Genomic DNA, 25488 nt, shown 5'->3' with positions numbered 1-25488 from the left:
CCACACTCCAACCTGCTGCTTCAAATACTGCTTTCCTGCTCTGCATGCCTGTCACCACTGGCCACTTATCAGCAAATCCAGCCCAGCGGGGGCTGCATTCCGGGAGATATCTTCCAGGCCATGTCCTGGCCTCTTGTGTCTTGGGGCCCAGCCCTACGCGCTCACCCTGATGATGTCCCCACACACCTAAATTTGCCTCATCCTTCTTCCCAGGCACCTTTCCCCTGGCTCAGCTTTGCTCATCGTTGTCCCATTGTGGTTCTTGTGTCGGGGTTGTTCAGCCTGGAAAGCTTTGGGGAGAACCTTCTGGTGGCCTTTCAGTGGTTAAAGCAGATGATCAGAAAGCTGGGGACAGACTTTGGAGCAGGGCCTATTGGGACAGGACAAAGAGTGCACAGTTTAAACTAAAAGAGAGCGGTCTAGACTTGACAAAAGAAAGAAATTGTTTATTCTGAGGGTAGTGAGAGCCTGGCCCAGGCTGCCCAGAGAGGTGGGAGATGCCCCATGCCTGGCACCATTCCAGGTCAGTTTGGTTGAGAGTCTGAGTAACCTGCTCTAGCTGCAGATGTTCCAGCTCCCTGCAGCAGGACTTTGGATTAGATGACCTTTAAAGGTCCCTTCCCGCCCAAACCAGCGTGTGATTCTGCGGTGCCTCTCCCTGGAGCAATTGTTGTGCGGGTACGCACGGAGCTGGTTCCATGAACACCTCATGGGCGTTGGCTTTGCCATCGAGGGGCCCTTTACCATTCCCGCCTCGCTCTTCTGTTGCCAACACGGACGCCTTTCCTCTGCTCCCGCAGCTGGGCAGCCGCGGCAGCCAGGTCCGGGTCAGGCCCGCGGGCTCCAGGCTCCGCCGCAAGAAGGCCGGGGGACTACGGGAGCCCTCGGAGACCGGTCCTCCCCCGGGGCCGAGGCGGGACGCGGTGCGGCTGGGAGACAGCCAAGTGCCAGCGGCTGCCCGGAGCTCAGCGGCGGCGGGGGCCGGCCTGAAGCGCCGGGGAAGGTCGGCCCGGGCGCGGCGGAAGGCGGGCCGGGCGGCGGGGAAGCGGGGCGGGCCCTGGGGGAGGCGGGCTGGGCCAGGCCGGGCGGCGGGGAGGCCGTGCCGTGCCGTACCGTGCCGGGGGGGAGCGGGTCCGGGGACGCGGGGCGGGCGGAGCTGGCGGGCGGGGGGAAGCCCCACTCGGCGCAGCCGGCGCGGCGGCTCCGGCAGGTGGCACTGGCCGCCTCCCCCCGCCGCCTCCCCCGCGCCCCCCCCAGCCCGAGCTCCGCCGCCGCGCTCAGTCCGCCAGAGCCAATGCTGCTGAGCGGAGCGGCGGCCGGCTCGGAGCGCGGCGGCGGGGCGACGGCCGGCGGGGGTCCGCAGTGCGTGGGCACCATGGCCCGCTGGCTCCGCGAGCACCTGGGCTTCCGCAGCGCCAAGCCCGCGCCCCCCGCGCCGCCCAAGCCCGACTATCGCGCCGGGCTGCCGCCGCAGCCGCCCCCGCCGCCGGGGGGCGCCGGCGAGCCGCTGGCCGCCGCCCAGCCGGACATCGTGGCGGCCTACCGGCTGCAGAAGGAGCGCGACTTCGAGGATCCCTACAGCGGAGCGCCGCCGCCTGCCGCTCCCGACGGACCCCGCTACGTCTCGCCCAAGCACCGGCTCATTAAGGTGGAGACGGTCGAGAAGGCGCCCGCCAGCCCCCCGCCGCCGTTGGTGACGCCCGCCGCCCCCAGCTCGCCATCGGCCGATCCCGAGCCGCTCGACGAGCCGCCGCCGGCGGAGGTAAGTGTCCCGGTACGGGCGCCCCGCCACCCTCCCCGGGATGGCGTTGTCCCATGGTCGGTGGAATACTCGGGGTGTCCCCGCCGAACCCTCGGCCCCCTCTGCGAGGAGCGGGGGCCAGTGGTCCCGGGACAGGTGGAGCCCGAGCGTCTACCACAGCGGGAGCCGCGGCTGGGCTCCGCGGGGACTGCCGCTGCGTGTCCCCCTGCGCCCCGGCAGCGGCGACATGACGGTCACACGTCAGCAGCCGCGGCGCCGAGAGGGTGGCCTCGCCTGCTCCTGCGGCCCCCGCGGGAGGCAGGTACCGTCTCGGCAGGCAGCGCTGAGGTGCCCCCGCTTCTGCCGTGGCTCTGCAGCCAGGTGCCCGCTGCTCCGCAGGGGTGAGGACCCTGCGGCTCGGGAGGCCCTCGCGTGGCACAGGACCGTCTCCGTTGGCCCTGGGCCTCCTTGCGCTCGGCGGCGCGAATCTCCCTCTGCCCGCTTGCCAAGGCCTGCCCGTCCCGGCGGCGGCCGAGCTCCCCCGAGTTGCTTTGTCAGGAGCCTCAGCGCCTCTTTGTCTGCCGCCTCTCAGCCAGCTGCTCGGGGAGGGAGAGAGGGGCCGGTGCCGGAAAGGCAGCGAGAAACATCCCCGGTGAGCGGCACCGGGACCCGGGCAGAGGAAGGGATGAGCCCGCCGCGGCTGTCAGTGCCTGGCCTCTCGGCTCGGAGATGGATGCGGGCACTGTGCAGAGGAAGGCAGGAGGGTACCGGGTGCCCGCCAGAGCTGCAGGACCGGGCTTGCCGAGCGCGGCTTTGGCTTGCGGAGGGAATGGGGGATACCAGGAGCCCGTCTGTGGTCCCGGCATCGCCGGGCAGCACGGCGGGGCGAGCACCTGGCCAGATCTGCTCGGGAGCGTTTCAAGCAGATAGAAGAACTGCTCGGTGGATGTTGGAAAGTTGCTGCTACTGCCTGGTCCTTGTCGGGAGGTTTCCGGAGGGACCGAGGAGAAAACTTCTGTGCGGAGGTCCTTACACTGGCCACTGTGGGCAGCAGAGGAGGAGGGCACTGACACAGAGAGCGGAGGTGCCACTGTGGTGATGAGGATTGCTGAGGCGGGCTGGATGGTTTTCCCTCTGGGATGAGCTTGTGGGATCATAGAGACCAGGAGAGAGTGGTGGTTGCAGGAAGGACTCAGGCTGCGAAGGGCTGAGCAGGAGCTGTGGGAAATGAGGGCTGCCCACAGTTGCAGGAAGGGGCCTGAGGGCTGGGGAGAAGCCAGGAAGCTTAGAGAAGCTGGGATGCATTGGGGGAAATGCTGGTAACATCACTAAGATGAAGAAGACCAAGATAAGTGGTGATTAGAGCATCTCCTGTGTGCTGGTGTGGGGATGTTTCTGGTTCTTCAGGACTCCAATATGTGATGGGCACTGGCAGAGCTCTGGAGGCTGGGAGAAGCCGGAGATAAGTGGTAGCATTTGATGGTGCACGCAGCTGTGGAGGATCTGGGCAGTGTCTACCATCTCTGCTCTGCCTGAGCCCCCTTTACAGCTCCCTTCCGCTGGCCTTGATGTTGGGCTGAGCAGTAGGAGGGTTCCCTGGTTTCTACAAGGTCATGGCAGTGGGCCAGGAGGATGGAGGTGCCTGCTGGGGGGGGGGTCTCTGGTGCTTGTGGCCCTTGCTTTTGGTGACAATGTCAAGGTGTCCTGGAGCAGAGAAGGCAGTCGAGGGCCAGGCTGGAGCCTCTGCTGAGCTCTTCAAGCTGAAGTGATGGTTGTGGCAAGGGGCTCTGTGCCATCCTGCTTAGGAAGAGGTAGTGGGCACTGTTCTCTGCCTGCTGTGGGGGCTGGAACTCCAGAAATGCCACGGGTATGGGCCTCGAGCTGTGTGATGCCGATGATGGAGGTAGAAGTCCAATTGTACAGGCAGGGCTGCTGGGGTAGAGAGTCTTTTTCTAGGGATTGACAGTGAACAACATGAATAAAATGTGCAGCCCTGGGGAGTGGGGAGGCTGAGAATGGACAGGAGGAAGGAGCTGCCACCAGTTCCTGGTTGTGTGGCTTGGCTGAGGCCATGTGGCTTGTGGTACAGGCTCTGTGTCGTGGTTGGGGGACCAGATGTGTTCCCTAGGAGCCCTGTGCTTGCTGTAGCTGCCCTGCCTGTTGTGGAGAATTGAAGACAGAGCAGGACCATCTCTGCTCTGGCATCCTTCCTGGCCAGGTGCTCACGTCTTTTTGCCTTGTGTGGCATTTGCAGTGTCTTGTGGGGACAGGCTTAGGGTGAGCTCTTCAGTGGCTCCTGCTCCATTAAAAAAGCTTGCTAGGCATGATGGGGGCCTGCACAGGTTCTTCTTCACCTACTTGGTCTGGATTTTTTCCTTACAGCAGTGGCCCTGTATGTCCTGCCTGAGTAAGGTGAATATTCCAGAGGTGGCTTCTTGGCTGTCTCTGGGTTAAAGGAGCAATGGCATCAGCAGTCAGGGACCTCCCTGTGTGGGGTCACAGTGTGTGTGGGGCATGGGGTGAGGGATCTGCCTGGGGACATCTTTGTGACACGGCTGGCAGGACGGGTTGCTGGGATTCCTGCTGCGAGTGGGGTCAGTGGAGGGGGTGTGGGAACGACCGGCCAGGAAGCTGCTGGGTGTGTGTCCTTCCTGCCACAGCCTCCCTGCGCTGACTCATCCTGCGTGGTGCTGCATGGCCCCTGTGCCTCCTCCCCTGAAACGGGGGCTCCCACCTGGCCACCCACCCTCCACGGCCTGGGGGACCTCACCCTCGGGACTTTGGGTCCCCAGTGCTCTGTTTGCTTTGAGGTTTGGCTTCAGCGTCCACCAAAAGGCAAGCTGCAAGATGTGCAGAGCTGGAGAAGATTTGCACCTGGCAGAGAGAACAAACTGGGATGAGCTGGAGAACTTCTGCCGTGGGCACAGGCTGAGGGAACTGGGACTGTTCAGCCTGGAGAAGAGAAGGCTGCAGGGAGGGAGACTCCAGGAGAGCTGGGGAGGAACTTTTTGCCAAGGGCTGGGTGTGCCAGGCCAAGGGGCAATGGCTTTGAGTTGGGAGAGGGGAGGCTGAGAGTAGAGGAAGAAATTCTTGAGAATGAGGGTGGGGAGAGACTGGCATAGGCTGCTCAGGGATATGGTTGAGGCCCTATCCCTGGAGGCATTGAAGATAAGACTGGATGTGTCCCTGTGCAGCCTGCTCTAGCTGGAGGTGCCCCTGCTGCCTGCAGGGAGGTTGGACAAGATGCCCTTTGAGGGTCTCTTCCAGCCTGATGCATTCCATGAATCTGTGATAACTCGGAGTGGCTCCAGTATTTAAACCCAGCAGGCTCTTGAGAGGACCCCAGACACACTTTAGCTCCAAGGCAAGAAACTTGTTCATAGAATAAAAGCTCTCCCTAGGTGCCCTCTGGGCACCTCTCCATAGAGAAGCCTGTCCTGTGGCCAGAGGTGGTGGCAGGCAGGACATTTGTAGGCAACATGGGGCGAAGAGCTCCAGCTCTGTGTCAGAACAATAAACACTCTTGCAGAGCTGCTGTGACTTTCCCCAAAGGGCAGCATAAAAGCTGTTTTAAGTGTGAGAACCTAGTGAAGATGTGGTCCTCTGCCTGTTTCACGTCTGTTCTTACGTTGGCACAGGTAATGGAGCCAGACCAAGCTTAGTACTGAAGCAGGGGGGTCTGGGTGTGCGTTGCCACGGCAAACACTCAGGTGCACAAGGAGGATGAGTGCCCAAGTGTCAGCCCTGCTGGGCTTCTCTCTGAAGGACAGATCTGCACCAAGAGCTGCCCTGTGGCACTGACTTTGCATATGCCAGGCTTTTGCTTTGCCCCCCCATTATTTCACAACCAGCAAAGCTGGTGCTGTGTGTGGGCAGGCAGCCGAGCACTGCGCAGTCAGCCGGGTGCTGAGCAGTGGCCTGGGCGACACGGGAGGAGAGCAAAGCATGGAAATGCCTGCTTGGCCTTTGCCCTGTGACATGGCAAAGGCTGAGGTTCTCACAACTTCTTTCCTTCAGTCTTCACTGCAAAGGCCTCCAGCCACACTCCTGGAGCCAGGGTCTAGAAGGAAGAGCTGCCCATCATAAGTGAAGATCAGGTTTGTGGTCACCTGAAGAACCTGAAAGTGTTCAAGTGCATGGGACCCGATGGGATGCACCCACGGGTGCTGAGGGAACTGGCAGATGAGGTTGCTAAACCCCTCTCTATTCTATTCCAGAAGTCATGGCCGTCTGGTGCAGTTCCCACTGACTGGAAAAAGGGAAACAGAACTCCCATTGTCAAATGGGGTAGGAAGGAGGAGCCAGGGAACTCCAGGCCAGTCAGTCTCACCTCTGTGCCCAGTAAGATCATGGAGCAGATCCTCCTGGAGGCACTGCTGAGGCAGGAGAACAGTGAAGAGGTGATTGGCTACAATCAGCATGGCTTCACCAAGGGCAAATCCTGCCTGACAAACCTGGTGGCCTTCTATGAACAGGTCACAACATGAATAGATGAGAGGTGAGCAACTGATGCCATTGACCTGGAGCTGAGCAAGGCCTTTGACACTGTCCCGCACCACATCCTGGTCTCCAAGCTGGTGCCACATGGGTTTGAGGGGTGCACCACTGGGTGGATACAGAACTGGCTTCATGGGCGCACCCAAAGAGTGGCTGTCAACGGGTCCATGTCCAAGTGGAGACCAGTGACAAGTGGGGGCCCTCAGAGATCAGTCCTGAGACCTTGTTCAACATCTTTGTGGGTGCCATGGACACTGGCACTGAGTGCAGCCTCAGCAAGTTTGCTGATGACACCAAGCTGTGTGGTGCAGCAGCCAGGCTGGAGGGCAGGGATCCATCCAGAGGGAGCTGGACAGGCTGGAGAGGTGGGCACAAGCCAAGCTCATGAGGTTCAACAAGACCAAGTGCAGTGTCCTGCATCTGGGTCGCGGCAATGCGAAGCACAAATCCAGGCTGGGCAGTGGGTGGCTGGGGAGCAGCCCTGAGGAGAGGGACTTGGGGGTGCTGGTGGACAAGAAGCTCCACAGGAGCCAGCAGTGTGTACTTGCATCCTGGAGGGCCAAGCAGAGCCTGGGCTGCATCAGGAGAAGTGTGGCCAGCAGGTTGAGGGAGGTGATTCTTCCCCTCTACTCTGCACTGCTGAGACCCCACCTGGAGTACTGCATCCAGTTCTGGGGCCCCCAGTACAAGAAGGATGCAGACGTGCTGGAGCGTGTCCAGAGAAGGGCCACAGGGCTGGAGCGGCTCTGCTATGAGGACAGACTGAAAGAGTTGGGGCTGTTCAGCCTGGGGAAGAGGAGGCTCCGAGGTGACCTTCTGGTGGCCATCCAGGATCTGAAGAGGGTCTACAAAAAAGCTGGGAAGGGACTTTTCAGGCTTTCAGGGAGTGCCAGGACTGGGGGGAACGGAGCAAAGCTGGAAATAGGTAGGTTCAGGCTGGACGTGAGGAGGAAGTTGTTGAGCAGGAGAGTGGTGAGAGGCTGGAATGGGTTGCCCAGGGAGATGGTTGAGGCCTCGTCCCTGGAGGTGTTTAAGGCCAGGCTGGCTGAGGCTATGGGCAGCCTGCTCTAGGGTAGGGTGTCCCTGGGCATGGCAGGGGGGTTGGAACCTGACTGATTCTAGGATTCTTTGGCGTGGCTGGGGGTGTGGGGGCACTCTTGGGACCTGCCCTGCTGGCGGCTGTGGCCCCCTCCCGTGCTGGGGGAGCAGCTGCAGGCACAGGGCTGTGGCAGAGGGCTTTGGCCTGGCTGGGGAAGTCCAGCCCTGGGGCTGGGGGATGTCAGAGCTGCGGTTTCCCAGGCAACCTTCATTTGGCCCCATGTGCAAGGGCGTTTGGATGGAGCTGGCAACTGTGTCATGCATGCTGCTTGCCCTCTAAGAGCCTTGCCCTGTTCTGGCACTGCCTAGAGGCTTCAGGCTTAGGGCCTGGGTTGCTCTTCTCGCTTGCTGGATGGTGCAGTTGAAATGTTCCTGGAGACATTTTGGAGCTGTTCTTCTGTGGCTTTCCACTGTAGTCTCTGAGCAGCTAAAGATGGGTTTGTGTTTCCAGCACTCCACGGTGCAGAGTCTTCACTCCTGTGAAGAGGCACTGTTGAGGTAGCGGAGGAGTAACACCAGCATGGCAAAGCTCCACCACCCTTAGGGATTCCCAAGACTCAAGCCTGTGATCTGAGCTGTTTGCTCTGGTCCTAGCTAAGCCCAGCAAACCAGGTCTGGCCTAGCAGAGCCCAGCTGACTGCTGTTCAGTGCCTCTGCACCCCCTGCCAGCAAAGTACTCTGCTGTAAGAGTGGCAGCAGAGACATGTTGGGAGTCTCCACTGCTCTCTGCTTTCTGGAGTGGGGGTGCTCTGGGAATGTGCTTGAGCCTGTGTTCCCATCCCTGGCAGCCAGGCCTGAGTGCAGAGGAGCTGTGGAGGGGCTTTGCTCCAGCTGGAAGCGCAGCGGCGTGTGGAGCAGCCTCTTGGCTGCCGAGCTGCTGTGCTGGTGCCCTGCCTGTCTGGAGCTGCCAGCTGTTTGTGGGAGAGAGGCAGGGCCCAGGGCCTGACGCTGATGCCAGCAGTGAGCTGGGTCTGTGCCTGCGAGCGCAGCGACTCCAGGGAGTGGAGTTCCTGGCAGGTGCCAATGTGGGCAGCTTGTGCTCAGGGCAGGAGGGCTGAGAAGGCCTTTCTGAAGCGAGGAGGGACAGAAGAGTGCATTTTGCAGTCCCACAACATGCTTGGAGCCATGAGAGCTCCTTGCAGAGGGTGAGCCTGGGGCATGGTGCTGCCTGCCTGCCTTGCTCATGTGCCAGCTGGTGCCTCTTTGCTTGCTGGGAGCCTGTCTGTGCATTTGCTCCCTTGGTACCTGTGCCTGTGTCAATAAGCTGTGACCAGCATGGGGCTGTGTTCTGCAGACCTCCTGCAGAAGCCTCTTCACAGCTTTCTGAGGCATGTGGGCAGCCTGTGGGATCTCAGATTCATAGATTGGATCAGGTGGGAATGGACCCCTGAAGGGCACCTTGCCCAGCCTCCTTGCACTCATCAGAGACACCTCCAGCTGGGGCAGGCTGCACGGGGACAAATCCAGGCTGGTCCTGAATGTCTCCAGGGATGGAGCCTCCACCACAGCCCTGGGCAGCCTGTGCCAGCCTCTCCCCACCCTCACTCTGCACAATTTGCTCCTTATGCCCAACATAACTCTGCCCTGCTCCAGTTCCAAACCATTGCCCTCAGCCTGTCCCCACAGCCCCTTCTGAACAGTCCCTCCCCAGCTCTCCTGGAGCCCTTCAGCTACTACAAGGCTGCTCTAAGCTCTCCGTGCAGCTTTCTCTTCTCCAGGCTGAACAGCCCCAACTCTCAGCCTGTCTCCTTAGGGGAGGTTCTCCAGCCCTTCCCATGGCGCCCCAAGCAGCTGCCCATCCTGCTGGTGCCTTGCAGAGGTGTCAGAGCAGCTGCTGGCTGCCACCCTTGAGCCCTGCTTGTGGTGTCCCTGGTGAGAGTGAGCGCTGCGGCTGGTGGGCTTTGCCTCACTGCTTGCTTGTGCTGTGGGACAGAGAGGCTGAGTTGGGAGAGCTGTCCTGGCTCTCTGCTGCTCTGAAGGAGATGGTGGATCAGAGGCTTGGGGAGCTGCCTTCATCCCACAGCTCAGAGAGATGTGAAGGCTTAGGACAGAACAGAGGTGTTTATGAATCCAGTTCCTGTTCCCTTTTCCTGCTGGGTTTTGTTGCTCCAAGTTACTGTCAGGTCATTTTGCACAGGCAGGAGGAAGAAGTGGTTTTAAGCTGATTGTGAGAACTACAGAAGAATGAATGCCTAAGTGGTCCTGGGCTGCAGGGCTGGCCAGGAGCAGGGAGAGTGCAGTGGTGAGGACAGAACCTGGCCTTGGTTGGCATTAGGTAGCTGCCAAGCTGTGCTTGGGCCTTTTGGTCCTTGCTGTGGGAGCTCCGTAGCTGACAACTGTGCTGCCAGTGCCCATCTCTGTGGATGGTCCAGCATGGAGTTTGCAGACCCTGCAAACGTGCTGAGGTGCACTCAGGCACTACTGCAGATATTGCCTGGGTCCATTTCAGGATCAGGCTTTGGGGCTGGGATGGGGTGTCCAGGTTTGCCAGGGGATGCAGGGTCATGCAATAGGGTGCCCCAAATGGGAAGCTGATGAGGAGCTGGAGCAGACAGTTGCCTCCAGCTGGAGGGGATTGAGGTCTGGGACATACTTCAGGATCATCTCCTTTTGGCTGCTGAGGGCAAACCTCGGGTATTTTGTGCTGTGCCCATGCCATGGCACTTGAGAGGCTCCTGGTCCTGTTTTCCAGTGACTCCTGATTGCATGGAGGAGCTGTCTTGTGTCCTTGGAATGCATGTGAGGATGCTGTGGGGGCCTGGGAGTGAGCAGAAAGGAAGCCAGATGCTGTTCTTAGCCTTGTCTTTAAGAGACGTCTTCAAATGAGCCTGCAGGAGCACTGGAAAGCAACCAGTGAGTTCCCAGTCGTGCCAGTGCCAGCTGACACCCCTGCGCCCCTGCTCCACCTTGGGGGAGGAAGTGTGGCTGCATGCAGGAGGAGCATCTGCATGCCATGGTGGGGGCATGGCACTGCCAGCAACCCGACAGCATAGTGGGAGCCTTGCTGGGGCATCTGCTCACTGGTTCTGGCAGCACTGAGCCTGTGGTAAGGGAGGAGGCTGGAGAGCCTTCTGCTCAGCTTGGCTCCCTCCCAGCTTCTGGGACAAAGGCTGGAGCATTTCCATGGCCCAGTGCCAGCGCCTGGAAAGCCACTGGCTGCCAGCACCTGCTCTGCATGGCTGCAGTGATGGGGTCGGGCTGCCAGCTGCCATTCTGACTAAGTGGAGCACATGGTGAGGTTTCAGGGGGCTTCAAGTGGTACCTGATTGCCTTCAGAAAGGGTACTCTAACCCTTCTCCTACCCTTTCCCTCTTCCAGCTGCCTGTCCTGGAGGATTATGCAGACCCCTTTGATGCAGCGCAGGTGGCTGGCAGCCAGGCAGCACTGGAGAAGGTGACAGAGAACGATGGCTACATGGAGCCCTATGAAGCCCAAAAGATGATGGCAGGTAAGGTGGGAGGCTCTGGACAAGGGCTGCTCCTTGTGCCTGTGGTACCTGCTCTGTGAATTTGGTGGCTGTGGTGCCCTGTCTCTTGCGGCTTTGGGAAGCTCCAGGCCCCTCAGAGCAGGCACTGGGGTGATCACTATTGGGGGCCACAGGCACCTCTGCAGGTGGATTTCCAGAGCTTGTGTGTGAGGGGCTGGCTGTAGGCAGAGCACTCAGGAGCTGCCTCAGCAGTTCAAGGCACCTCCACATTCTTCCTGTGTTGCTCGCCCAGCACCACGTTGTGTGTGCTGGCCAGGTGGAGCCAGGAGAGAGCTGGCATTGGGTGCAAGCAGCATTAAACCATGATGGATGTGTGAGCTGCGGAATGTGGCTAGGGGTAGGCAGAACATGCCAGGATCTGCCACAGCAGTGGGGGCAGAGCAGGCTGGTGACTACCTGGGAAGCCAGAGAGGGGCAGCTGGGTACTTCCAAGGGCATCATTCCTGCTGCTGCGGCCTGCACAGGGTGGCTGTGGTGCCTGGCATGCTCCAGGCTCTGGCCCTGATCTGTAGTTCCCTGGTTCTCCTGAAGTGAGTGGCTGCTGGGAAGCTTGTGTAGCTTTTTGGAGGAGTAGCCCTGAAGAAAGAGCCTTGGGGGTGCTGGGTGCTGAGCAGCTCCCCTAGAGCCATCAGTGCCCTTCTGCAGCCCAGCAGGCAGCCAAGTGCTGGGCTGCAGCCAGAGCAGTGTGGGCAGCAGGGCAGCAGAGGGGATTATGCCCTTTAGCTCTGCTCTGCTCAGACTTCACCTCTAATCCTGCCTCCAGTGCTGCTGTCCCCAGCACAAGAAGGACACAGAGCTGCCGGGGTGAGGCCAGATGATCTAAGGCCAGAGGCTGGAGCAGCTCTGCTGTGGGGACAGGCTTGAGGGAGATGGGAGTGTGCAGCCTGCAGAGGAGAAGGCTCCAGAGGCACCCCAGAGCTGCTGCCAGTGCCTGAAGGGATCCTGCAGGAAGGCTGCAGAGAGACTTTTGCTGAGGGGGTCTAGAGACAGCCAAGGGGAATGGTTTGGAGCTGAGGCAGAGCAGGGTTGGACTGGAGCTGAGGAAGAAGTTCTGCAGTGTGAAGGTGGTGAGAGCCTGGCACAGGCTGCCCAGGGAGGCTGAGGCTGTGGCTGTCTTCTGCCTGGAGGTGTTCAAGGTCCGGTTGGATGAGACCTTGGGCAACCTGGGCTAGTTGAGAGGTGTTCCTGCCCATGGCAGGGGTCACTTCCAACATGAGCCATTCTGTGATTTCTTGTAACAAGGAGCAAGCAGTGAGGATGCTGCTGGTGTCTGGGAGACTTCTGTTCAGCTCAGGGAAAGACATTTTATTAACTGGCCACACTCGGGCATTCAGGGCAGACCTGCTGCACCCAAGCCACCTGTCCGCAGCAGCTGCGCTTCGTAGGGCCGCCCAGGAGTGGGGACGCTGTGCCGTGGTGGGAGGAGATTCTTCATGCTGTGGGCTGCCAAAGGCTCCTCTGCTTCTGGCGGGTGCTGGCTGCAGGTCTGCAGGAGGTGCCTGTGGCTGAGGCTCCCTACCCTCTGTTGCCTTGGGCATAGTTGAGCAGGGCTTTGGTGCCCGTGGCTGGTCTCGCTGGGCAGAGAGTTCACAGACTTTTCCCTCTTCGGCCAGAGATCCGCCAGAAGGGCCTGCGGGAGGCCCCTGCCCGGCCGCTGCACCTCTACGACACCCCCTACGAGCCCGTGCTGGCGGGGCTGGAGGTGGAGGGCGAACGCCCGGTGTGCCCCAGACCCAGGGAGTCCAGGCTGCCCGAGGACGACGAGCGGCCGCCCGAGGAGTACGACCAGCCCTGGGAGTGGAAGAAGGAGCGGATCTCCAAAGCCTTCGCGGGTGAGTCTGGGGCAGCCGTGAGCAGGGAGTGGCCGTCAAGGACGCAGCCTCCATAAAGCAGCTGGTGCTGCCCTGCCTTCTGCAGGTGGCAGGCTCCTGCGGGCTCCTTCGACTTCTGGGGTTCAGTAGTGTTGGCCTCCACATCGCTGTGGCTCGGGGAGCCCTGTGCACTGGCAGAGGCTGTCTGAGGGAGCACTGTGCACTGGCAGAGGCTGTTTCTTTTCAGTAGGGAGCTGGGCTGGGTGGAGTGGTGGTTGGAGCCACCTTGGCAGCCTCTCTAGTGCCCCTCTCTCATTGCCTCATTCCCCTTCTGACTGATCACAGCCTGCAGTGCAGTGCAGCCCCCCCAGCCTCAGGGGAGAAGTGGGGAGAAGCTCCACCCTGGCCTGGGGCAGAGAAGACATGGTTCTTCTTGGGGAGCCTTTGGCCTTGGGTAGCTGTGCCCTTCGTGTGGGTGCTGCAGGATCGATGGCATTTGCGTTTGCTAACGAGGAGCCCCCTGCTGTGCTGAGTGCTGCAACCCAGGCTGCATTTCAATGGCAGCACAGTGTGGCTGTAGCTGATGGGTGCCAGCACTGTGCAGGGGCACAGACAGGGAAGCTGTGGGGTTCACAGACTCCCTTTTCGGGTTTGGGCTCTGCCAGCTGGAGGTGCCTCTGCTGGGCTCAACACTGCAGTGCCTGCTTATGCTCAGCACTGAGTTTGTGCTGTGGGGGCTCGGCTGGGCACAGGGCTGGTGCCCGTGGCATGGCTGTGCTGAAGACAGCCTATCGGGGTCTGTCAGGGAGTGTGGTGTGCTGCCATATGCTGAGCTGTCTGTGCTTGGAGTCTGGGCAGAGGAGCCAACTTGCTCGATTTCCTTGGGTAGAGGTGGTGTGCTGAGAGGTCTGGCCCTTGTGTGGGTGCTCCCTGGAGTCCTGAGGGAGTTGAGTCACTGTGCCCTGGGCCACATTAGGACTCTGCCCATTTTCTGTCAGAGCTGGAGCAGGTCTTGCTGTAGCTTCTTGCAGGGAGCTGCTTCTCTGTTGTGCTGTCAGTCTCTCTGCAGGCACATTCAGCCTCTGGGGGGTTTGCCGATAGGCAGCCTGTATGGACGTAAGATAGCAACCCCCTGGTGCCCGGAAGGGGAATGTGGAAGCACCCAGAGCAGAAAGGATGCCTGGGTAGGACAGATGGCAATGGAACGCTCTGCCAAGGTTTCCTGCATGGATGTGCACACGGGGATCAGGCTAGTCACAGGCTCCCCCTTGACTGTAGAAGGTCTGCTGGGAAAGCTGATAGAGGAGCAGTGCCTCTCCACTGGAAATGTGCCCTGCATCAGGCCTGTTCCTGCTCAGTGCTTGGGAGAGGATGAGATGGCCAAGCTGACATAGAGCTCCCAGGAATTGAGGTCTTTCTGGCCACAGCTGCTCTCCTCCACAGGCCTGGTGTTACTCATGTTTTTTTTCTAAGCCCTTTCCTTCTCTCTTTCTCTCTCTTTCCTCTCCATCCCTGCCTTCCTCCTCCATCCAGTTGAAATCAAGGTCATTAAAGACCTGCCATGGCCACCACCGGTGGGACAGCTGGACAGCAGTGAAAGCCCCCTGGAGGGTGAGGCCGGTGCCTTGGTGCCCCTGCAGCACGGCCAGCCCAGCTCTGAGGACACCAACGGTGGGTCTCGCGGGGCGCGGGGGGACCCTGCCTTGCTGCCCTGCCACCAAGCAGGCTTGCCCGGACCTGGCAGGGCTCTGCTCGCTGCCCGATGGTGCTGCCAGACACCCACCCTCCTCCTCTGCCTTCCTCCAGCTCCTGGCCCACTCAGGTGCCAGCAGGTTTTCCTCTCCTCCTCTGCTGCTTCTCCAGCCCCACTGTGCCTCTGCTCGACGCAGCAGCTGCACTGGTGGCACAGTTCCTGCCTCCTCTTTTGTTCTCTCCTCTTTGTCTCCAAGTTCCGAGGTACGAGGGCTGATTTACGGTCTTCTCACCAACACTCAATTGCTGTTTTCTTGCTGCTCTTAATGCCCACTGGCAGTGTCGGAATAGCTGGCTCCAGGTGGCAGTGCTGAGGTGGGGCTAGTGTTCTCACCCTGCGCCTGCCTTTGTCTCTTCCCACCTTCTATGACCTCACTGCTCGGCGGCAGGAGGTCCGTCTGGGTCCCCTGCTCTCCTTTCTGCCGTCCTGAGCAGCGAAGTCTCCCGAGTACACTTTGTCATCTCCAGTTTGCCTTGTAAATTCTTTCTCGTGCGTGAGGAGCAGCATAGCCCTGGCGGGAATCCCCTCGGGCTCCTCTGGCACTGCCCTATGGAGCCCAAGCATCGCTGCTGCTCCTTTAGCCTGCTGTTGGGATTTTAAAGACCTTGCTCTATGCTGCAGTGAATTGGGGTTTTGCCAGGAGGTGAGGCGCTTTGTTGAAAGCCATTCCAGGCTTCTGGGGCTGGGAGAACCCCACCATTCTCTTCTTGCAGTGAATGAGGACGTGTGTGAGAGCTGCAGCTTGCTCTCTGGTGTGCCATGGCTGCCCGTTCAGCACTGACGCCGCTCCTGGCTGGCACTGCGACGTGCCCGGTGCAGATGACTGATTGCCTTATCTGCAGCTACCCAGATCCCTGCAGAGCCTAGGAAAGAAAAAACAGTCTTGGTTTTGCTTCTTCCCAGCTGGGGCTGAGCACCAGGCTGCACACCACAGCTAGTTTTGCTGCCTGTGGTAGCTGCCATACTCTGCCATTGACGTATCAAGGCACTGCCTCAAACCCACAGGGATGCTACAGACTGAGGTCAGCTCTTGCCAGGGGGAAACTTCCTGATCCTCTTCCTACAATGAATGCAGGTGTCAAGAAAAATTAATTTATTTTCTGTGCAGCCTCTCCTTTCCCCTCCTCTCACTGTTTATTGCCCCCACAGTGGCTGTGACATGTGTTCCGCTCCCAGTGAACACATCGGGCCCTCGCTTCTCCTGCCTTTGGCAACACAGAAGCACTTTTTTTCCCCCTGCCCTGACTGCTTTGTTGTGTTAGGGTTATCTTGTCTGAGTTCTGTTTTGTTTTTTGCCTCCCCTGTCTGAAGGTGTCTTGAACTGCTTTAGTCTTCTTGCTCCTAGGGGCTTGTTTTTAATATCCTGTTTAATCATGCACATGCCTCTCTGTCTTGCTGGTCTTGGCCGAGCCTCTGCCACGGCAGCTAGGCAGAACAGCAGACACTTTACTGTTCTGATTGTCTGGCTTTTTAACGAGTACTGCCCTTTAGTTAAGGCCATGGATTGAAACTGAAGCCTGAATGTTAGGTACAAGGACAAACCTGGGCAGTGAGCAGCAGATGGCTGCAGAGGCAGAGCTTAGCAAGCTTTAGTGCCAAGCATCTCCTCCCCGAGCTCCTTCTCAGAGAGGTTTGAGCCTCCCAGCTTAGCTGCTGGAGATTTTGGCTGGGTTTTCTTTCAGCTGCCTTGCTCCCAGTGCTGGGGCTGGGACTGTAAACCTGCTTGCCTGTGTAGGGCCCAGGTAAGATGTCCCTCAAGCAGCCACCTTAGAGGATCATAGACTCACTGAGTGGGTTGGGTTAGAAGGGACCGCAAAGACTATCCAGCTCCAACCCCCTGCCATGGTTGCTCAAGGCCTCATCCAGCCTGGCCTTGAACACCTCCAGGCAGGGGATAGCCACAGCCTCCTTGGGCAACCTGTGCCAGTGTCTGCTCACTCTCAACAATTTCTTCCTCATCTCCACTCTCAATCTGCCCTGCTAGAGAGAAGAGCAGCCCTTTGTGGCTGTTTGTTACCTCTGCCCTGCAGTAGAGTGGTTGCAGCATGTCTCTGCTTTTGCCTCCTTCTCCTCCTTTGCCTCAGGAAGCATGGAGTGAGGGGCAGCTGCCCAGCCCACCACATCCCACATTCCCTGGGAGCTGCAGTTCCCCAGGCTCATCCAGGCGAAGCCTTTCTGCAGGCAATACAGCTCCTGCCAGGGCAGTGGTGCTGATCGATATGCAATCTGTGCTAGGGGCTGCCTGGCAGGGGAGCAGTGATGAACTCTCTGGAGGAGGGAGAAACTAAATTGTTAATGCTGAAATCATCCTGCATGGAAACAACAGGCAGCAGCAGGCTGTGTCCCTGGGGCTCCACTGTTCCTGTAGCACACAGTACCTGTCGCGCCTCAGCCATGCACAGCTGCTGCAGCTGGGCAGGAAGCTGTGTTGGGGAGGCATCTTGCAGTCAAAATGTCCCCTTCTCGCCTTGGGGAATCTGTCATTTCTTTTTCCACCCTCCAGGAGGTTTACTTATGCCAGCAGAAATGTGTCCCTTGTGCCCAAATTCCCTTTGGTTCCACCTTTGACTTTAATCATCGACCTCAGGGAGTGCTGAGTGACAGCAAAGTCACTTGGCCTGTACAGTTCACACAGTATGACAGAACCAGAGAACATAGAGGTTGGAAGGGACTTCCAGAGATCATCCAGTCCAATACCTGCCAGAGCAGATGCACACAGGGATACATCTAGGGGAGGGCTGGAATCCCTCCAGAGCAGGGCAGCCTGCTCCAGGCCTCCAGTACCCTCACACCAAGCAGGTTGTTCCTCCTGTTCACGTGGAACCTCCTGGGCTCCAACTTGCACTCATTGCTCCTTGTGCTGCCACTGGGCACCAGCACACAGAGCCTGGCACCTTCCTCCTGACCCCCAGCCCTCAGATATTTACAGCCACTGCTCAGGTCCCTCTCAGCCTTCTCCTCTCCACACTACCCAGCCCCGGGGCTCTCAGCATTTTCTCACAGCAGAGCTGCCCCAGGCCCTTCAGCATCCTCACAGCCTCTGCTGGCCTCTCTCCAGCAGGTCCCTGCCGCTGGAACTGGGCAGCCCAGCCCTGGACACAGCATTGCAGGGGTGGCCTCAGCAAGGCAGGGCAGAGGGGCAGAAGAACCCCCTTGGCCACACGGCCTCATTGCTGACCTTCCTCCTCACTTGGCTCTCTGCTGCAGCTGCTGCCTCTCTGGTTTCATCAGCCAAACTTCACTGGCATTTTGAAACCTGCCAGAAAACTCCAGGGGCTCAGGTGCTGTGAGTATCCCAGTCCTGGCATGGGGACACAACCATGTCTCTCCTGGGGTGCTGCAGTGAGCAGCAGGCTGCCCTTGCTTGGAGCAGAGGGAGAGGACAGTTTGAGGAGATCCAGCACGATGTGATGTGACTCTGGCTGCTTCTGTGGGTTCCTCTGTGGGGGGTAGCTGGGGCCCAGCCTGTCCAGGTGTCCTCACTGCCAGCTGTGCCGTGGGTCTATCTTGCAGGTCCCCTGGAGGTGCTGGGCTATGGCCGCACCTCACCCTGCAAGGAGGACAAGGCCAGGGCTTCCCTCAGGCATGGCTCCAGCAGCCTGAAGAGCACCAAGACGCTGATCCCTGAGCCTGGACACTTCGTTGGAGAGAAAATTGACCCTGCCCTGCCCCTAGAGAGTCAGTGGTGAGTCCTGCCTGCTCTCAGAGGCTGCCTGACCCCTCTGCTTGCTCCAGCATCCCTGTGGCCACACCATGATGAGCCCCAGGACAGACTTGCCTCTTACTTTCTCCCCTGGCCCTGCCTTTCTGCCTGCTCGTCCCTACCACCTGTTTCATGGTCATGGTGTTCCCTCTTCACTCCTCTGCTGCCCAGTGGAAGCCTCCGAACTTTGTCCCCCAGTCCTGGTGCTGCTACCTGCATCCCTCTCCCTGACTGTGGCTATCGTCTCTGGCAAGGTGCCGGGGTGCTGGCACTGCTGCTGCCCTGGGGCTGATTCCTGCTGCGGTGCCTGCTCCCTGCCTGGCACAGCCGGTTCCTCTCCTGCCCGCAGCTGGTACCACGGAGCCATCAGCCGGACAGATGCGGAGACGCTGCTGCGGCTGTGCAAGGAGGCCAGCTACCTGGTGCGCAACAGCGAGACCAGCAAGAACGACTTCTCCCTCTCCCTGAAGTGAGTCAGCCAGGGGACACTCAGAGGTGGTGCCAGACCCACAGCAGAGCTGCCCTGGTGCCATGGGTGGGTGCCCCCCATGAACTGTGTTGTTGGGGGATGACTGAGATGGACACAAGCTAGTCAGAAATGGCTGGACTGTGAGGTCTGCACTGCTGTGCTGTGCCAGCAGCTTCTCTTTTGCTGTCTGGCAGAAGTTTCTCTTGGGAACTGTATGGTGTCCCCAGCATACAAGGGACTTGGAACTGCTGTAGAGGATCCAGAGGAGGCCATGGAAGTGATCATAGGGCTGGAGAACCTCCCCCATGGGGACAGGCTGGGAGAGTTGGGGCTGTTCAGCCGCAAGAAGAGAAGGCTGCAGGGAGACCTCATAGCAGCCTTGCAGTAGCTGAAGGACTCCAGGAGAGCTGCGGAGGCACTTTGGACAGGGGCTGGGAGTGCCAGGCTGAGGAACAACGGCTTTGATCTGGGAGAGGGGAGACTGAGAGTGGAGAGGAGGAAGGAATTCTTGGCAGTGGGGGTGGGGAGAGACTGGCACAGTTTGCCCAGAGAGGTTATGGAAGTGTTGCTGGCCAGGTTGGATGAGGCTTTGAGCACCCTGGGCTAGTATAATATTGAAGATCATCTAGTTCCAAACCCATGTCTTTGCCTTGCCCAGGGAGTGTGGAACTAGCTGATCTTCAAGGTCCCTTCCAAGCCAACTCATTCTGTGAGTGCCTTGAGCAGTCTGGACTGGTGAGAGGTATCCTTGCCTCTAGCAGGGGTTGGAGCTGGCTGATCTTTGAGATCACTTCCACCCCAACCCATTCTGTGAACCTAGAAAGGTTTGTGGATCTGCAGGCTGCCTCTCCCCTGGCAGTGCAAGAAATCCCTCAAATGGATCCAGGGAATGTGCCTCAGTGCTTGCCTGGTTGTATCTGGTTACAGCTTCCAGCTCTGGCTTCCCCTTCCCCTGTTATTTTTGTATCTTAGTGTCACAAAAAAAGAAAATCTGTCTGATGTTGAGCCCTCTCCAGGCCCCCTGGCCTCCCTAGCCCTTGTAATCACTGCTGCCTTGAGGCTCTTGGTTGGCAGGGGCAGTACCCTGCTGTGGTTCCCAGCAGGATCCCCTCACCCCTGCAGTGTGCCCTGGATTCTACCTGGACTTTTTTGGGGGGGGATCTTTGCACCCTGCCCAGGTTTTCCAGATTCCCTGAGCACCAGAGCTTTTGCTGCCCAGAGCACCCGTCTTCAGTCAGCCCCAAGCCATGAAACCAAAGCTGTAAGTGTGTTGAAGATGATGATGGATGAGCAGACAGCTTCTTGTCTTGCTGCTGGCTCTGTTAGCTCTGCTCCCGCCAGATGGGAAACAAGAATTTATTGAGCACTGCAGCCAGCTCTGCCCAGCTGCAGCCCACAGAGCCTGATGCTTTTCTCTGGTGGTCTCTGCTCTTGCACTGCTCCCTGCTGCACTCAGCCTGCCCTGGTTGTTACCCAGCAACACAACTGTGAGTTCATGGATTCATGGAATAGTTTGGGTTGGAAACAATCTTGAAGATCATTTACTCCAACCCCCTGCTATGGGCAGGGACACCTCCCACCAGCCCAGGTCGTTCAAGGTCTCATCCAACCTGGCCTGCAACACCTCCAGGCAGGGAGCAGCCACAGCCTCCCTGGGCAACCTGTGCCAGTCTCTCCCCTCCCTCACTCTCAACAATTTCTTCATCTCCTGTCTCAATCTCCCCTCTCCTAGCTCAAAGCCATTGTCCCTCAGCCTGGCACTAGATTGCTCTCTCTCTTTTATATATGTAGATAGATATAATTTTCCTTTTTTTTTCTGCCTTCAACACCAAACCAGTGTAGAATCTGAGCTGAAAACACTCTTTCTTCCATAGGCATTTGTGGCATTCAACTTGCATAAGCAGCCCTGCTGGGAAGGCTCTCTCCTTTCTTTGCTTTTTGCTCAGAATTTTTACTGATGTTTTAATTTTCTCACTCTTTTTGTCTTGCTTCAGCTTCTGAGCAGTTTTGAAGCAACAGCTTCTGCCAGCTGGCTGAGGCAGATTTGAGGCTGTAAGAGGTCCACTCAGCCGTGTCCTTGTGGGTAGCATCAGCTGGTGTGTGTGCTGCAAAGCCAGGGAGGTGGTGCTGGGGTTGGTGCTGGGGCTGCCTCCCTTGCCAGCCCTGCTGCCTCTTTCCATTACCTCTCTGCAAGGCCATCTGGTGGTTTTTTTCCTTTCTTACTGCTTGTCTTTATCCCTAGTGAGAAAAATGGCCAAATCCTCTCCTCAAGTGGCATGTGTGGCTAGGCTGGGGCCTTGCAGCAGTGTGCCACCTCCCCAGGGAAGCCTGCACCCCCTCCCGGAGCCTGTCCTGTCCACCAGCACTTCTTGCAGAGAGCCCACACCTTGGCAGCACAATTGGCATTCCTGCCTTTCTCTGCAGAGTCTTTTGAGGCAGATCCCCCGGGAGGTTTTGTGTCTCACCGGAAGCTGCCTGCCTGCATTGCCTCAGTTGTTTGTTTATTTTTACATTCCTTTTGTGTCCATTTATCTTTTTTGCCTTGAGGAAGGAGGCCAGCGGAGGAGTGGTCTGAGAGAGAGCTCCGGTGCTGACCTGAAGCCCTTTTGTGCTGCTTTAAAATAATATGCACAAGAGAGAGCGGCAGGAGTGGCTGTCCCCCTGGCATGGCAGGTAGCTGGAAGGACTCAGTGTTGTCTGGTCCAGGCTGTGCAGCCCAACACGGCCTGTCGTGTGCCTGGGACACACAGAGAATGAGACCCCCTGGCTTGGACCTCTCTGAGAGTGGCTGAGGCCATGCTGCAAATGTTCGGGTCCTGCCTCATCCCTATAAGGTGCTCAGCAGGAGCAGCACCTGTGCCTTGTTCTTGTCTTATCCCTGCTGCTGGCTTTGAGGTTGTTTAGTTTGCTGCCTCGGGAATCTCTCCAGGGGTCCAGTCTCAGTCATGTCCCTGAGCTGGTGACAAAGACCTGTGGAGTGGTTTGGGAAACGCAGCCAGCATCACCTCTCTGGAGTTGTCGGTGCTGCTGCCCTGGGCTCCCATCAGCAGCAGCCAGGGGCTGGGTGTGCCTGCAGCCAGGATGCAGACCCCAGTGTGTGTGTGCTGGGTCAGCCCCTGCGCCTTTGCAGATGCCACGCAGGCTGCAGCCCTTCCCCACACCCTGCTGCCGGAACACAGGATGAAGCCAGAGATCACTTTTCCTTGCCCCGGGCAGGGGGCTGCAGCTCTCCCCCTACCCTCCCTGGAGGCAGGCAGCTCCCTGCCTTTCCTCGATAAATGGATTGCAAACTCATTTTGCTAATGCAGCCGTGCCACGTCCATTATGGGCAGCGTCTGCAGCGGGGGATGGGGCTGGGCTGTGGCGTGCTGGCAGTGGCTCAGCATGGCTGATGAGGTCCTGTCTGCTTTTAAGTCATCAATATTTTGCTATAATGTGCATTCCAGACGCTGCAGACAGGCTGTGGCTCTCCTCGGAGACACAATTTAATAGCACCAGGGCCATTAGGCCGTCACTCAGCATCAGTGCTGGTGGCAGAAGCTGCCCACGCTGCCTGTGCTCCTGCCGGGAAGTGGCCTTGCTGTGCTGAGCAGCCTGTATGGTGCTGGCACTGGAGCAGGGGCAGCATGTGGTGCACTGGGGGAGAAAATCCTGCTTTGCTACTGAGAAGCTGGAGACAGAAGCTGAAAGCCCCTTGTGTGAGCCAAAGGCCTCCCATGTGAGACAGGGTGGTTGCAAAGGGGCTTGGACACATGAGAGGTGTGAAAGCTGCTGCCCCTGCATCACCCTGTAGCCAGACCTGCTGCTGCTCCTGCCTGGCTTGTGCTACCTACCCCAGCCTTGGTGCTGTGTGGAACCACCCCACCCTCACTGCATGGCCATGCTCCCCAGAGGGAATGCAGTGCAGTGTGGCCAGCACTGTCCCTCCATTGCACTGGGGCTTCACCTGGAGCTGGCCAAGAGCAGGATGGTGCAGGCAGCACTGTGGCTGGGGACAGGAGGCAGCAGCATCCCTGTGCCAGCTTCAGGGGCAGGCCATCTGCCTCAGGGGGGTTCAGGAGCTGGTGGGAGGCTGGAGCCATCTGCACCCCTTAACCCTGTCTTGATGTCTCCTCACAGGAGCAGCCAGGGCTTCATGCACATGAAACTGTCGCGGACCCAGGAGAACAAGTATGTGCTGGGGCAGCACAGTCCCCCCTTCGACAGCGTGCCCGAGATCATCCACCACTATGCCAGCCGCAAGCTGCCCATCAAGGGGGCCGAGCATATGTCCCTGCTGTACCCGGTGGCCATCCGTACCCTATAGTACTTGCCCCCTGCCAGCTGGCGTCAGATGTGCCTGACATGGCCCATCCACAGCACTGCTGCATTGAGGACGGGCTCTGGACTGGCAGCCTGCGAGCAGCTTGCTGGGCACCGCTGCTGCTGCTGGGGATTGCTGCAGCTGAAGCCCTTCTCCTGCTCTCTCGGGGGCTCCTGTGTGCTGGTTTGCCTGCTGGGACAGTATTGGAGGAGCTGAGTGGAGCTTACTGACTGCACGCTACCCTCACTTGCCTCTGCACAGAGGTTGTGACACGAAGACTGGAAGAGGGCACTTGGAGAGGCCAGGGAGGGGGCTGTGTGCAGGAAAAGGAGGAAATCATCTAGTAGCAGGCCTGAGGTGCCACCATGAGGCTGCCTGGTTGTGCCCACAGGAGACAGAAGGGCTGTGCCCACGGGTGAGGCTGGCAGGGGCCAAGCAGGGGCCTCCTAGGGCTAGCAAGACAGTGGGCAGGCTGATGGTGGCCCCCACGTGTGCCCAGTACTCGCTGCCACCCTTTGCCAAATGTAAATAGTGCCTGGCCTGGGCTGCAGCTGCAACACCACTGCCCAATAAAGTGGTGCATGGTCACCTCCTGTGCCACTGGCACCGCCTGCCTGCATCCCACCACCCTGAGAAGGAGGCTGCCGGGGCAGTGGAGGGGAGGGGCTTTCATTACACAAAGCTCTGAGGGAGCTGCTTTCTCTCCTTGACTCTTGCACACGCTGAGTCCCCTATGCCCAGTTGGTGTGGCCAGGAGGCACAGGGCACAAGGGGTCAGGGCCTTGCTGTGTCTTTGGGACCCTTCCTGAGCAGCACTGAGCTGCTGCTGGACTTGCCTGTTACTGGCTGCGAAAGGCTGTGCTCGTTGGGATCTTTTGCATCCTCATTTTCCTTCACCACTTGTCAGGCTTAGGCAAACTCCTTCCATTTCACACCCCTTGCTCTCCTCTGGCTGGTTTTGGACTCTTGCTGCCTTGGCTTTGGGTCAGCTTGCTCCTCCTCTCCATTTGGTTGAAGCTGTGTCTGGTGCTCTGTGGCATTTAATGCATCCCTTGCCTTAACCTTACTCTTTGTTGTTGCCCTTGCACTTCAGTGTCCTCCATCCATGCTTCAGACCAAGCTGGGTCCCCATGCTCCTCCCCTGTAGCGCAGCCCCTTCCCCACTGCTCCCCTCTGCTCCTGCTCAGCAGAGGGGCTGGCTGCAGCAGATTCGTTGCTGGACCCACCCAACTTTTAGCTCGGGAGGATCAAAGCCCTTGGGCTGTTGCTGGGCTGTGTCAGCAGTGATTCGATGGCTGCCTAGTGAAAAAGCAGCATCCATCCTGCTGTTTGCTGGGGGGGGTGAAGATGTTTGGGCCACAGGGACGCTGCGTGGGTGAGAACGCAGGAACCCTGCTCTACCGCGGGGGACTCAGGAGCATTCCAGGCTCAGTCTGCAGCCAGAGGATTGTGGTCCTTCCTGCCTCTCACCACTCTGAGCTTCTGTCCAGACTATCAAGCATGACCAGTGTAGTACCCGAGGGCACTCCGTGGTTGGGAGCCTGCAGAAACTGTGGTGGTTTGTTCCAGGATGCCTCAGCCTCTGCCACTCCTTAAAAGGCAGTGGTCTGAGCTCCCTGAGTGCCAGTGTCTCCTCACAGCCCTGCACAGCTCCCTGGCTGCCTCTCTCCATCCCAGGGAGGCCTCTTGTCTGGCAGGGACAGAGGTGACTCCAGCTGGAGGGCTTTTCTCTCAGCAGTGCTACAGCAGAAAGGGCTGGAGATGCAGAGAGATGCTCTTGGATGGTCTGTAAGAGGTTTCAAGGGCCTTTAACCCTGCTGTGCCCTGACAGCTCAAGCACAGAACTCATCCCTGGGCACACTGCAGTGAAGGCCCAGGTGAGACTCTTCTTGTTTGGCTTATTTTCTAGGGAAGTTGTAGCAGGGAGCAAACTGCCTGGCAGCCTGTGCCGATTGGAGCAGTGAGCTTGCAGCCTAACAATGGAATCCTGCCCCTGGCTCCATCCCAGGAGCATCCCTTGCTGGGCACAAAGAGCTGTGAGACCTGTGTGCACTGCACCAGCTCCCCAGGACAGCCATAGACCAGTGGGACTGCCCTGGGGCTGGGCTTCATGTCCAAGTGCTTCGCTTAAGCACTTTGAGGAGCTTAGTGACATTGCCTAAGAGCTCTGTACAGGGAGATGCTAGGTTAGGGTTGGACTCAGTGATCTTAATGTCTTTTCCAAAGAGGAGATTCTGTAATTCTAAGCAGCTCTTGGGCTGCTCTGTGGCAACTGAACCTCTCCTCAGCCCTCTCTTGTCTGGGAAGCAGCAACTACCTGAAGGGAGGCTGTAGCCAAATGGAGTTTGGCTCTTCTCCCAGGCAACCAGCAACAGAACAAGAGGACACAGTGTGAAGTTGTGGCAGGGGAGGTCTAGGCTGGATGTTAGGAGGAAGTTGTTGGCAGAGAGAGTGATTGGCATTGGAATGGGCTGCCCAGGGAGGTGGTGGAGTCGCCTTGCCTGGAGGAGTTCAAGAAAAGCCTGATCTAGTTGCTTGGCCAGGGCTGGGTGCTAGGTTGAACTGGATGAGCTTGGAGATCTCTTCCAACCTGCTTCATTCTGTTATTCTATGAACTTGTACAACA

The 25488-nt window shown here is 58.7% G+C and overlaps 1 protein-coding gene across 2 annotated transcripts; it reads left to right on the top strand.

Annotated features, from left to right (window-relative positions):
* Positions 1-1237: 1237 nt before the first annotated feature.
* On the top strand, positions 1238-22964 carry SHF (Src homology 2 domain containing F). Of its 2 annotated transcripts, XM_064157130.1 has the most exons (7): positions 1238-1762; positions 10655-10784; positions 12437-12655; positions 14168-14305; positions 17901-18072; positions 18440-18559; positions 22679-22964. In XM_064157130.1, exons 1-7 carry the CDS (start codon positions 1295-1297, stop codon positions 22863-22865), a joined length of 1434 nt encoding a protein of 477 aa, XP_064013200.1. In that variant the 5' UTR covers positions 1238-1294; the 3' UTR covers positions 22866-22964. The 2 variants fall into 2 exon arrangements, with proteins under 2 accessions (XP_064013200.1, XP_064013201.1); XM_064157131.1 differs by lacking the exon at positions 14168-14305 and having other exon boundaries at positions 1243-1762.
* The last annotated feature ends 2524 nt before the right edge of the window (positions 22965-25488 follow it).

This window comes from Pogoniulus pusillus, chromosome 17, assembly GCF_015220805.1.
Source record: "Pogoniulus pusillus isolate bPogPus1 chromosome 17, bPogPus1.pri, whole genome shotgun sequence".
In the NCBI taxonomy this organism is placed as follows: domain Eukaryota; kingdom Metazoa; phylum Chordata; class Aves; order Piciformes; family Lybiidae; genus Pogoniulus; species Pogoniulus pusillus.
Note: the sequence above shows the minus strand (reverse complement) of the source record. Positions and strands in the feature narration are given on the sequence as shown.